The sequence below is a fragment of the Pangasianodon hypophthalmus genome, chromosome 2 (assembly GCF_027358585.1).
Source record: "Pangasianodon hypophthalmus isolate fPanHyp1 chromosome 2, fPanHyp1.pri, whole genome shotgun sequence".
Lineage (NCBI taxonomy): Eukaryota > Metazoa > Chordata > Actinopteri > Siluriformes > Pangasiidae > Pangasianodon > Pangasianodon hypophthalmus.
Genome location: NC_069711.1, coordinates 19,856,395 through 19,868,760, shown reverse-complemented (window position 1 = coordinate 19,868,760; position 12,366 = coordinate 19,856,395). Strand labels below are relative to the sequence as shown.

At 39.7% G+C, this 12,366-nt stretch overlaps 1 protein-coding gene across 10 annotated transcripts in view; it reads right to left on the bottom strand.

The window, feature by feature from the left end:
• Nucleotides 1-89: 89 nt before the first annotated feature.
• tp63 (tumor protein p63) overlaps nucleotides 90-12,366 on the bottom strand; it is a 71,908-nt gene continuing 59,631 nt past the window's right edge. For 5 of the 10 annotated variants that reach the window (XM_034310075.2, XM_034310076.2, XM_026920707.3 and 2 more), the window contains 8 exons: nucleotides 12,158-12,267; nucleotides 11,917-12,053; nucleotides 10,961-11,040; nucleotides 10,725-10,849; nucleotides 5,025-5,170; nucleotides 4,189-4,336; nucleotides 3,140-3,233; nucleotides 90-1,094 (listed from right to left, as the gene is read on the bottom strand). In XM_034310075.2, the coding sequence (XP_034165966.1) occupies nucleotides 798-1,094; nucleotides 3,140-3,233; nucleotides 4,189-4,336; nucleotides 5,025-5,170; nucleotides 10,725-10,849; nucleotides 10,961-11,040; nucleotides 11,917-12,053; nucleotides 12,158-12,267 (1,137 nt within the window). In that variant the 3' untranslated portion in view covers nucleotides 90-797. Of the gene's footprint in view, nucleotides 1,095-3,139; nucleotides 3,234-4,188; nucleotides 4,337-5,024; nucleotides 5,171-6,694; nucleotides 7,725-10,724; nucleotides 10,850-10,960; nucleotides 11,041-11,916; nucleotides 12,054-12,157; nucleotides 12,268-12,366 lie in introns of those variants that run through there. The other 5 variants (XM_034310077.2, XM_026920728.3, XM_026920759.3 and 2 more) reach the window with 3 other exon arrangements.

The following is a 12,366-nucleotide window of genomic DNA, read 5'->3' as shown; positions in this document are numbered from 1 at the left end:
TTATTTGTAAAAGCGCCAGATTTTGTCATTGTTTTCCTCACCTAAAGTCTGTGATAAACAACAACAACAACAAAAAACAATCTATCCAATAGTGTAATGATATTTTATTTTTTTGGTTTATACTGTATCAAAATAAGCACCTTGCATATTTACAAAATTTATAGGTATGTAAAAAAAAAAACAAAACAAAAAACATCTGTACAATGCAAAGTAACATTAAAATACTGGAAAGTCACGGGAGTGACGGATTTGAATTTGTCCAAGTATTAAAACTGATATGCCAGTGTTACATCAAGTAGTTGTTTGACAATAAAAAAACACAGACAAATGTTATCAAAACAAAGTATCACCAGGCTGAAACAAAGAGTTACAGCAAACAGATTAACAAACGGTATAATACTATGAATCCTATTGGAGTAAAGGTTCTTTACAATCCAAAAAGACACCGGGTACAAAAAAAAGCCCCCAAATATTAGTTCTTCTCTGTAGAGAATGAATGCTAACAGCTCAAAATAGTACCAACACTTCAGCATTTCTTAAGTGCTGTGTCTCAAGAAATTTTAAATGATAAACCAAACACGGCAAAGCACCGCTTACCCTAAAGCTACAGTAGCCTGCATCAAACTAGGGGCTTGAAATGACAAGCAGACCGAAATACACCCAAAAAACACTAGCCGTTAAGTGCATTTAATTGGCATGCTTTTAAGTGAAATCAAACACTTGGTAAAAGCTGTACAAGTTTTGTGTATGTGGCATGCAGTAGTTACAGTATGTATGAAAGCCTGTGTGTGCGCCGCTCACTCTCCCTCCTCCTTGATGCGCTGTTGCTTGTTGCGGCGCGAGTCCAGGTCAAAGGAAAAGTCGGTCCAGTCGTCCCGCGGTGGGAAAGAGATGGTCTGGCGCAGGGTGAAGCGCACGGCATCAATCACACGCTCACCACGCGCCTCCGTGGAGCCCACACTCACCGAGGATGCCCCGCTGGACGAGCGCAGTATGTGTGCAGGGGGAGAGAACTCCATGCTCTGCCGGTGCTCCATAATCCCCTTCCAGATCACGTGCTGGAACTCGGTAGGGATCTTCAACCTGGACAGGTCCTGCGGATGCAGTGACTCATGAGCACACAGGAATACAAAGGCACCACATTTGCACATACATTCACCAGCCACTTTATTAGGAACATGTACACCTGCTCATTTATGCAGTTATCCAAGCTCTTCAGTTAATGTTCACATCAAACATCAGCATGAAGAAGAAGTGTGATCTCTGTGACTTTGACTGTGGCATGGATGATGGTGCCAGATGGGCTGGTCTGAGTATTTCAGAAACTGCTGATCTTCTGGGATTTTCACACACAACAGTCTCTAGAGTTTACACAGAATGGTGCGAAAAACTAAAGACATCCTAAAGACAACTAAAGACAACTAAAGACATGGGTCTGCAGGCTGAAACACCTTGTTGATGAGAGAGATCAGAGGAGAATGACCAGACTGTTCTGAGCTGACAGCAAGTCTATAGTAGCTCAAATAAGCACTCTTTACAACCGTGATGAGCAGAAAAGCATCTCAGAACACATGACATATCAAACCTTGGGGTGGATGGGCTACAACAGCAGAAGACCACATCAGGTTCCACTTCAGACCAAGAACAAGAATCATGGGCACAGGCTCACCCAAACTGGAGAGTTGAAGACTCAGAAAAAGACAAAAAGACTCAGCTGTCTAGTTTGGGTGAGCCTGTGCCCATGTTAGCCTTAGATTCCTGTTCTTGGCTGACACGGAACTGTCACTCACTCAATGTTTTTCTGTTTTTCGCACCACTCTGTGTAAACTCTAGAGACATTTGTGAGTGAAATTCCCAGGAGATCAGCAGTTACTGAAATACTCAAAGCAGCCCATCTGGTAAAGTCACAGAGATCACACCACTTCTTCATTCTGATGTTTGATGTGAACATTAACTGAAGCTCTTCACCTGCATCTGCATTGTGCTGCTGCCACGTGATTGTCTGATTGGATAACTGAATAAATGGGCAGGTGTACGGGTGTTCCTATCAAAGTGGAGATGGAGTGGTGTTTGGGAAAACCAGAAAACCATGTCGCTGCAGCTGAATTCTGGCAAATGGCTAAAAATGACAAAATATCCGGTTTTGGCCAGCATTGGGTTTTTCCTTCCTGTGAAATGCTTTGACGCAACTGCTTGAAGAAAACAAAAATCTATTTCCCTGCAATGATGTAGAAATGTTTTTATGAACTTTATAAACTTCCCCAGGATATACGCAGCGATCACTCTAGGTATATAAAGAGCCAGTTTAACAAACACAGCAGTAAAAGCAGCTGTAGGCTAAGAATAATGGCAGGTGGAAAGATTATATATATATATATATAGTTTTCAAGCTCACTTCTATTAATTATATCTCATTCAGTTCAGTCAAGGCATCTGGGTCTTTAAGTGGAATTGGAATCAAATCTTTAAGTGCAATTTCTCCCTTTTTTCTCTTTTGGGGGTAAACAGATTTAAAATGCATTAACTTTACTTGTGGTTGAAATATATGCAAAAGAGAACCATATTTCAGGTCAGTACAGTAGCCTGGTTCTCCCAGGCTGCCACACGTGTATCTGATATTTTATATGCTTTGAAAAACTGAAAAGTGCATATCATTTCATTGGGTGAGACTTATATTTGTATTATATTTATAATATACGTTATTAGCAATACATTAACGGATAGATTTTCTTATGGAATGAATTGAGTTCATAGACTTCACAGTGAAAAATAACTTTCCTCTTATAATGTAGATTTTAGAAACTGATATCAGGGGAAAAAACCCTACACTCATAGTAAAAAGGTTCAGTCTAAGGTTCAATAGTTGAAAGTGCTATACAAATAAAGTTGAATTGTTTTGTCTTTCTGGTAAAACTTCTACCGTTTCAGTATTAATCCCTACAGCAAATGGTTTCCCTTCATGAAAAAGGTTCTCCTTTAGTAGATCTCCTTCAGAAAGCTAGAAATGATTTTAGGTTTCATCTGTCAGTATATTACATGGAATGATGGAATAACAGACCAATTAGCTCAGATTTTCTTCTCCAACAAACAAAGGAACTGGATACAGAACACAAGCAAAAGGTAGCAGGCAGAGTCTCACCTCCAGGTTGTAGTTTTCAATCTGGTAGATGCTGGTAAGGCCCTGGGCTGTGAAGTAGTCCAGACAGGAAGAGCAGCCCAACCGTAACAGGAAACTGAAATGGTGGTGTTACAAGTGAAAATGATGCCAACAGATTTTTTTTTTTCCAAGAATATAAACCATGATGACACTTTTAAACATGTTTCCCAATACAGTCCATAAGCCTGCAAGTCTCCAATTGTTTTAAAACCCAGATCTCATAATTTACCTTGCCCTAAACAAAATACTTAAACTCGCCTTAAACTTTAGAAATCATTTATATGATTAAATGTTTTTAGAGGAATTGATGTGATTGCACAGATCAGTCGCAGTGTGAAAATAGTCAGTGGAGCAGGTTTATTGCATTACTTTAGGAAACAGTGGGAAGATAAAACATCATTGGAAAATTACAGCTGAAAGTGTTATTGAGTTATAAAATCTGAGTGCACAGCCTGGTCACGGTGTTATTTTACAATATGCAAATGCAGATCGTGTAACAGTGTGTGTAAGACTGGGCACATTTACAATCTGACTATGCACACAATCTGGATTTCTTGATGAGGGTGAAAGAGCAGCAGATTTTAACAACTTAACTATTTATGCACCACAGCAAGTGAGTCACTATTCAATATAGAAAAAATGATGGTCTTCAAAGCATGTTTTGGTTGATTTTAAGGTGTTCATGATCCACTACTGGACTCAATAGCAATGCTGTAAGAGAAGAAAACACCTTGATATGTTAGACTGGACAACCTGGTTCTTTCAGTTTCTCACCTACTGCTGTATTACACTCATCCAGCTACACCAAGACACTTAGTTTCAGAATTTGTTAGACCTTTCGGTTTCAATCTTAATGTATCCTGTGTATTAGTAATAAAGAAGTTCCGATTTTGATTTCATTTCTTTCACACAAATAAGGCAGGAATGGTAAGAACTTGAATAGAGCCAAAAAAAAAACCCCACAGAGCATCTGGACTGGATGTGGAAATACAGTTGTATTGCATTCTTAGTGAAATTGAATAAACATGTACCTGGAGATGCTGCTGTCCACAGGGTATGGCGGTGGGGGTGTGCAGTGAGAGGAGGGCACCATGGGTAACTGCGGCTGCAGGGCATGAGTGGGACTCAGTGAACTCATATCTGTGTTCATGGGAATGTGGGCGCTCATCATGGGGTTCACTGTAGCAAAACAAAGCCGAGAGGAAGAGACCGTGAGACGCTTTTAATATCACACCAGCTGTGGTGTCTGTGGTGTAATTGTCAAGGCTGTGAAACAGTGCGTGCTCGATCTGAACGAGGCCTGTAGCCGCTGGCGACAGAGGTACAGATTAAGTAATAGTGGACAACTGAGCCTGGTTTCCTATATTATGACAAATACTGGCAGGAGCTGTGAGCCCCAGGGATTAGGGAGATCTTTGTCCCACAAAGATCCAGTTCACTTGTGAAAGGAAACTGGCTGTCAAACCGACACTGAGGCACAGAGTGGTGCTCAGCAGCTGCCATGTACAGACAAGCTCAGGCCCTGAGGCGAACAGGAGCACGGAGACCTACCCATCAAGATTCTGATATTAATTCTTACAATGGTTACCATCACTATAAACCAAAACTAAATGTATGCTAACTGAACGGATACTAATATATGTAATGTAAATGCAAGCTGTTAATTAAAATATAGTTAAGAAATTTTACTGTTACTGTTTGCAGTAAAATATAGTGTTCTTTTGGACTGCATAGTTTATATGTATCCCAAAATTTTGGGTCTGTCTGTAGCAGTGCAGTCATCTCCCATCATTTTGATTTTAATGGCTTAATGACTGATTTCCTGATAGGAAGCAATGGTCAATAATGTCTGGTGTGAAATCCTTACTGTCTGTGAGTCCTCCGGCCATGCTGGATGGGGTGAGTGTGTTGCGTTGTTGTGGGTTGATTAGCTGGCTGACTGAGGGCAGTTTGTTCACCTTGCCGTGTGGAGGAGAGGTGGAGCCGAACGGTGGCTGAGGAGGCAGCGGGCTCCTGGAGCAGAGAGGAAGAGGAGGAGGACATGGCCTGTCATTCTGAGTAGAGCACAATTCCCATCATATTCAACACAGGATCCTCTTTAGTGACTCAGGATCGTGGGCAATACACAATGTAGCAATGTATGTTATCTGTAATAGTACATTAATGTGCCAATTGATATAACAATGATTTTCTCATTATTACACCAGTTGGAAAGCACAGAAAAATAAGAGAGAAGTCAGAAGGGGAAAGGGAGTCCTTTACTTTACGTCCTTTACTGTTCAATGTTCTTCTGTATTCATACACATGTACCTAAATGCATGCTGTTATAAGTGAATTATTTTGAGTCCTAATTTTAGTTCATCATTAATTAGATTTAATATATGTGGAGAGCAGGCTGACTACGTTAATGTAATAATGTAGATAGTTAATGTGAAATGATACTTGATCATCTTATCTTAACAGTATTAGACTACTTTAAAGTGATCGCAGAAGGATGTTTGGTTTACAGCAGTTGCATATTGTCTTCATTGGAAGCCTATTAGAGGAAAGTAAAAGCAAAACAAAGAGTGTGATCCCACATGCTGAATAAAACGATGGCTACGCTTACTAGAAATCCTCACTTTATGCAACAACAGCATGATTATAGTTTTCTGGAAATATATTCATGGCACAATAATGTGATCATATCTCTGCGTGTGACTCAAACATTAAAAGCTGATAAAGATAGCTGACATACTCGCTTGTGCTGTTAAATTATAGCTGTTTGAATGTGAGAGTTTTATCACAGAGAAGACTATTACAACATGAGAAACATTATGAATGGAATTGAACTGTTTTTTTTAGAAAGCTTTTGGATCAGTATCTGTCATGAGCTATTATAAACAATATTTTAAGTAGACTTCACTTGTATATCCAAATAGTGGGAAAATGTCTCCAGCATAAGTTTTGCCTAATGGTCATCATCTTAAATCCAAAATAAGACCTTTTCGATGTACAAGAATTATTTATGTAGTTGTTTATGTATGGTTCATTAAAAAAGTCACCCACAGATTAGCTTTCAGATCTTATTTCTCCCCTTTTCCTTCTGAAGTCTCATAGTGTGCTTAAGAAATCAGAGTGAGTGAGATCATGTGATAGGAGGCATAGTGGTGCTTTTTCCATGTGTAAAGGCTGCAGAATCGATGCTGTTCTTGAATCGAATTGCATTAAGAAAACGAATTCAGATCAATACTTTTGTGTAACCTGAAAGAATATCTGCCTTTAACTATCTGCCTGTGACTCGGTGACCATTCTACTGTGCTGTGTGTGATCTACATCTTTTTTTTTTTTTTTATAAACCTCAGTCTAAAGAAATGAATCTGTATGATATATTGTCAGAGGGAAAAAAGACAATAATAAAGGAAAGAAAGGAAATCAGCGTAAAGAAGGAATGGAATAGAAAGTCAAAAGCAGAGGACATTTATTGAAGAACAACAGACAAAAGTGCAAGAGGCATTAATTATACATCCATCATCCCCCCCCCCCCCCCCCCCCCCCACACACACAAAAACAAGCAAATCACTTGCGAACTTTATAGCATTTGTTTCTCATTCTCTCTGACTCTCAGACACAAATACATTTCTCTTAAGAAAATGTCCATAGAATCCAGTGAAAACAACAACTGCCCTGCAGTGCACTTTATAAAACATGACCAGCATTATTAAAGGTATCAATAAAGTCCTTGCCCCAGAAAGCCATAGACAATTAAATGAGCCCAGCTCCAATAATAAAAGAAAGTCTGATGCAAAAACAAGCCTGAAACACTATCAAGAACATCATGAGTCCCATAGAAAAGAGAAAAAAACATTAACATGTGCTTGGTTCCTGGTTCAGACAGTCAGGATTACGAGAGATAGAGGGGAGAGAGAGAGAGAGAGAGAGAGAGAGAGAGAGAGAGAGAGATGAGGCTGAGGTGATCGGCTGAGTGGCTGTTATTATTTCTGTGCAATGTAATTTCTGTGCAATACCAGCAGATATGTCAAACTAGTGCTGAGGCAACAGCCAGCTCAGTTAATAAGGACCCTTTAAAAACAACGGAAAAACACTGAATATAATGAAAAAGGTCACAAGCATAAAAAAGTGACACAACATAAAAATACAAGGCCTTTCATTTCAAATAAATGTACACTCAAGTGTGAGTGCAGCATGATCAGAATTATACAAATTATCACACAGTCTGATCAGTTTGACTGATACATGAGAGCCATTCTTCATCTGAACACTGGAGGGAAAAAGCATGCAGTTCCAGCAAAACGTCTTTAAGCAATTGCTTAAATATGTGACAACATCTTCTGGGGAAGAAACCAAAATCCAACTTGACTTTATGGTCTGTAAAGTAGCCACAGAGAAACACATGAAGAGGCAGAGGGGACAAAGAAGAACTGAAGAACAGGATGTGATAAAAGATCTGGAGGTGGAGGAGGAGGAGGCGGAGGAATGTGTCTCCTGCTTTTAGGAAGCACTGAAACGTCTCTTCTGCTCACCTAAAGGCTCCAGCAGCTCAGAGCGCAGACGGGCCCGAAGGAGACTGTACACACAGAGGGAGAGGAAAGGAGGGAGGACAGAACAGAGAAATATATAACAGCGATAGAGGGATAAAAGGAAATGAAGGATGGTTTGTGAGGAAAGCTTGCATATACAGTAGTCCCAGTGAGCGCCAACTTAACACAGATATCTTTTTGGTCACTGTTAAGTCTGACACCTTGTATACAACCACAATCGTAGTATTTTCTATATTCTTAAAAGATCCTCGCTCTAGTTAGGTAGCCTAAATATTTCTTGCTCACTGGGGTACAAAGCAGAAAACAAGCAGAAAGTGATGAAAAACAGGGAGATGCTGCTAGTTAAGAAAAGTATATATACACTGCAGCTGTCTGTAATGCAGACTTGCTAGCTTCACCCTCTGCATTCACCCTGTCCATGCGTGTCTGTGTATTTACTGTTGCATCAGAAAATTCATCTAGAAATCTACAAATCCAGTCATACACACTGAGATAAGAAACCTGAAGACAGCAGAGACTCTCGATGGCGTCAGAAAAGTGTGGACTTGTTAATAAACCATGGATAAGCCCTAAACCACAATTAGGTTCTTATGAAGTGATGTTTGATTAGTTTATTCTTCACTGAAGATCTGCCATTAAATGCTCTGTAGTGCTGTACAGTACCAGCCAACAGGTTGGACAAAACTGACTGAAACTATGTTCTTCATGATCTTAAAGATATTTAAGATTTGGTTCTAAGATGGTGATGACTATATAGAATAATAAAAAAAAAAGTTATTATAGTTGAGAACTTCTTCAATATTATTATTTTAAAAAAACTGGTCATGTAAATGGCTAAATACCAAGAACTAAAAAACAAGAAGCTAAAATCTGTTGAATATTCTTTGGTCACTGGATGATATATGGATCATGTTATAGTTTTATGGCCTTCATCATGGCTCTAAAATGTGGGAAATTATTATATTTGTGGACACTTAGGCTTTCTAGGTGTGTCTCTCTCTGCTACGTGTTTAGGAATTCCCAGAAGAGAAGCAGATTTGACTCAGAGATTGGTAGATTGGGAGTGATGTCATCACATGTCAAGAATAAAAAAAGGAGACTGCTGGAGATAATAGGGCAAGTCTGAGCCCATCACTTCAGTTGAACTTATAAAACATCTATGCCAGCTTTGTAAATTGTGTATATAAGCTGCATGCTTGTATGTTTTACATATGTAAACATTTTATTAGCTTCAGAGCTAATAAAATAGCTAGAGATGGCATAACAGATAATTGTGTGCTCTATAAGGAAAAGGAGGATATTGTATTTTTCTTAGTAGTTTTGTTTGAAATAGGGATGGTACTTTAAAAATCCCACTTAGACAATATTGTTTTTGGCATTATTTGCTTAGAGATGAACTCTGGCAATTTATTTTTTCTATATTCTTCAGTATACTCACATCAGAACAACAAATCTGGTTTCTGGTCCCTTTATGTTACGACCCTCTCTTGCCACTGGCATAATGAGCTCGGTGTTAACATCTTAGAGATAAAAAAAATATTAAAAATAAAGAAAAAATGGCCAAACTTTTGACTGGTACTGTATGCAACGGCCACTCGCAGCACTAATGATGCCCACTGTGTGGCGCTACTGCACAGCCATGGGAAAGTGCTTCCAAAATACAGGAAAGCAGAAAGACAAATAAGAGGAACCACTGAGTCAGATAGCAGGAAGTTTTATTTTATTTGGGATGGAAAAAAACAAGGGTTAGACATACATACAGAACAGATGAGAGGAAAGAAAAACAATGTAGAAAGGATGAACGCATGTAGAAAGAGAAGTGAGCCAATATGAATCTGTCCAAATCCATCAAAGCACTCAGGAAAAAAACACCAGCTAAGTGTGGATTTTGGTGTACTCGTCCAACAGAGATAGCAGTCTTTGGGTAGAGGCCAATGTAAGCGCGTTTCAAAAGCTGTCTGACACTTTGTGCTCTGTTCTTTTCCTAAGAGAGGCCAGTTGGGAAAATAATGGCTTCCTTCACCTACTCATTGTGTCCACACCAGAGAGTTTGTAAGAAGTCATAAAACAGGCTTTAATTTTTTTTCAGCTGTGCCAAAATGGCCCCAAATAATGGCCCTCCCTAGCACAGTTTCTTACTCCACTTAGGGCTGGGACGAAATGACAGGCAAAAAAAAAAAAAAGAGCTGAACGGGGAGTGTATAGACGCTACATCATCTGTCAGTTTCTTAATGAGAGAAGCAAACAAAAGCAGTAATTATCACAGGGCGTTGAAGTGCATTATTCAGAGGTATAATTTTCAGCTGTCTCCCTCGCTTTTGTTTATTTCTTTACGCTGTGCTCTGACTGTAGCTCCAGAAAATTTCTGCCGTTGAGAAAGTACAGACCAGCCAATTCCTTAAACCTGGATGATGATGAAGTCTGGGTAAACCTGCCTGACTGTCCTGTAACTCTGTTGTTCAATAGTGCTGTTGGGCTTTATCAAACCTATCTGACTGCAAAACACGAACGCAGCACCATGTGAACAAGGTACACCCCTTTTGTTAGACTGCTTCAGACCTTTAGTGCTGGGAGAGAAGCTTGAAAAGCTTTGTGCATTTTATAGAATAAAACCTTCGTAAATCCAACGCATGCAATCTCATCACAATGCAAACCTCATGCAATCATCACACTGTCAGTTTTCCACTCTATGCAACACTTCCAGGTTCGAAACCTTAAAACGCAAATGGAGCGTAACTGGGGTGGGTCTGTAGCGCATGCCTGTTCAAACACATGTCACAGTGAACTCAACTGAGGAAAGGATTAAATCCATGCAGCAAAAAAACTAAACACTCCAAACAAGCGTCAGGGTGAACCTTGTTGGTACTGTGTGTGTGGCCTGCATGTGTACACTGGCTGCAGTCTCTAAACCCGCAAACAGAGGGTCCCCCAACAACACCAATATACTCTTTTTTAAAATTTTAAGAGCAGGACTGACCCCTCCTTTTGCGAGCGTGAGCTAATCTCCCTGTGTGTGAGGTACTCACTGTTTCTGCAGAAGGCTCTGCTGCTGCTGCCTGTACGACTCTATGGTGTGCTGAGGGAGATACTGCATGAGCTCCAGAGACTCTTTGATTTTCACCAAAATCTCATAGATTTCACGGCCTTTAATCTGTAGGACAGAGATGGAGAGAGTCGGTTGGTATTGATGCTTCCTTTCACTTTTTCACCATTTCAAACTCTGCCTTAAAAAAATTTAATTCAGCAAAATATTGATACTCACAGGCAAACAAAAAACTTCCTCATCGGTGGATCTTCTCTTCTTGATGGAGGATATCTGAATACTGTGAGTCTGGCGGAAAGCTGCAGGAGACAGAGATAGAGACAAAAAGAGGGAGAGAGAGACAGAGAGATGAAGCGACATAGCACAGCTAAAGCAGTTGGGTAGGACAAGAACAACATGCAGGGTGCAATAAGCAATGAATCCCAGTGAGCACTAAATGACCACAGATGTCCATGCACATCTAACATGTGATCCCTAAATATTGTTCATTTTTGCCACATATTTTTGCATATAACCAAAATTGTGTTTTTTAAACTAATTTTTCCCCCACATAAAATGTTAACCGTTATCACTCTAGCCAAAATCTAGACACTTGGCATAAAGTTATTTTACATCTTTTAATTGCTTTTGTGGTCACTGGGTATATTATAGCGTTAGAGACAAGCACCATGCAGTGTGTGTATGTGTCAGGGTCAAAGATGAGACGTCTTTTTTTGTATCTGAAAGCTGTGCATTTTACAGAAGATTATTAATATACATAAATATAATCTGATATCATTCCTCTCACTTTTTGTTGTCTATTATACATTAAAATACAAAACTCTCATTCAGATTAATGGTTTGAATCTCAATTCTAACTTATTTTTAATAATATTACTTTTTTGCTGTTTTCATCTTTGACCCATAGCTTGGTGTGTGTCTTAATCTCTTTGCAAGCACTAAAAAATTGAAAATCTTTTCATTTTTTTTCATTGAAATAAAAAAAATGAACACTGTAGACATATTACAATGATCCACAAAATGCAGGACTCATAAGTTTAGTTTTCAGGTATGAGACTACTCTCCACAGCCACACATATGTCCATGCAAAGCTCCATAAGTACAGTGAGTGCGTGCATGTGTGTGTATGTGTGTATGCATGCAAAGCCCCATCACCAGCCCCCAGCCCTACTTACGGCGTTTCGTACCCTCAGAACTTTTTGTGCCGTCACTGACATGCTGCTTGCGGATGCTGTCCTCGTCTGCTTTGCGGTCGCGTCCTGGACATGCGCAGATACGAGCCTCAAAACACCGGCGACCCAAAACCTGACCACTGCGGAGGAACACACACAGACATTCAGTGTCTTAATCATGATGCCAGATGCTCCTATAACCCAGCGTGACTCTGTGGAATCGGAGATGTCAGCATGAGCTTACTCTCTGGTTTCCAGTGTGACGATGATGAGGATGGGACGTCTGTTCATTCCACCCACGCAGCTGGAGTTGCACATGAAATTGTAAAGGATGGTTGTGAACTCAGTTCCCACCTGTTGGTCAAAAGCAGCCATGTATATGAATATCACGCAAATGAAGTAGAAGTAGAAAAAGTAGTAGATAAAGTAAAGTAAACCCACATGGATGTTAAT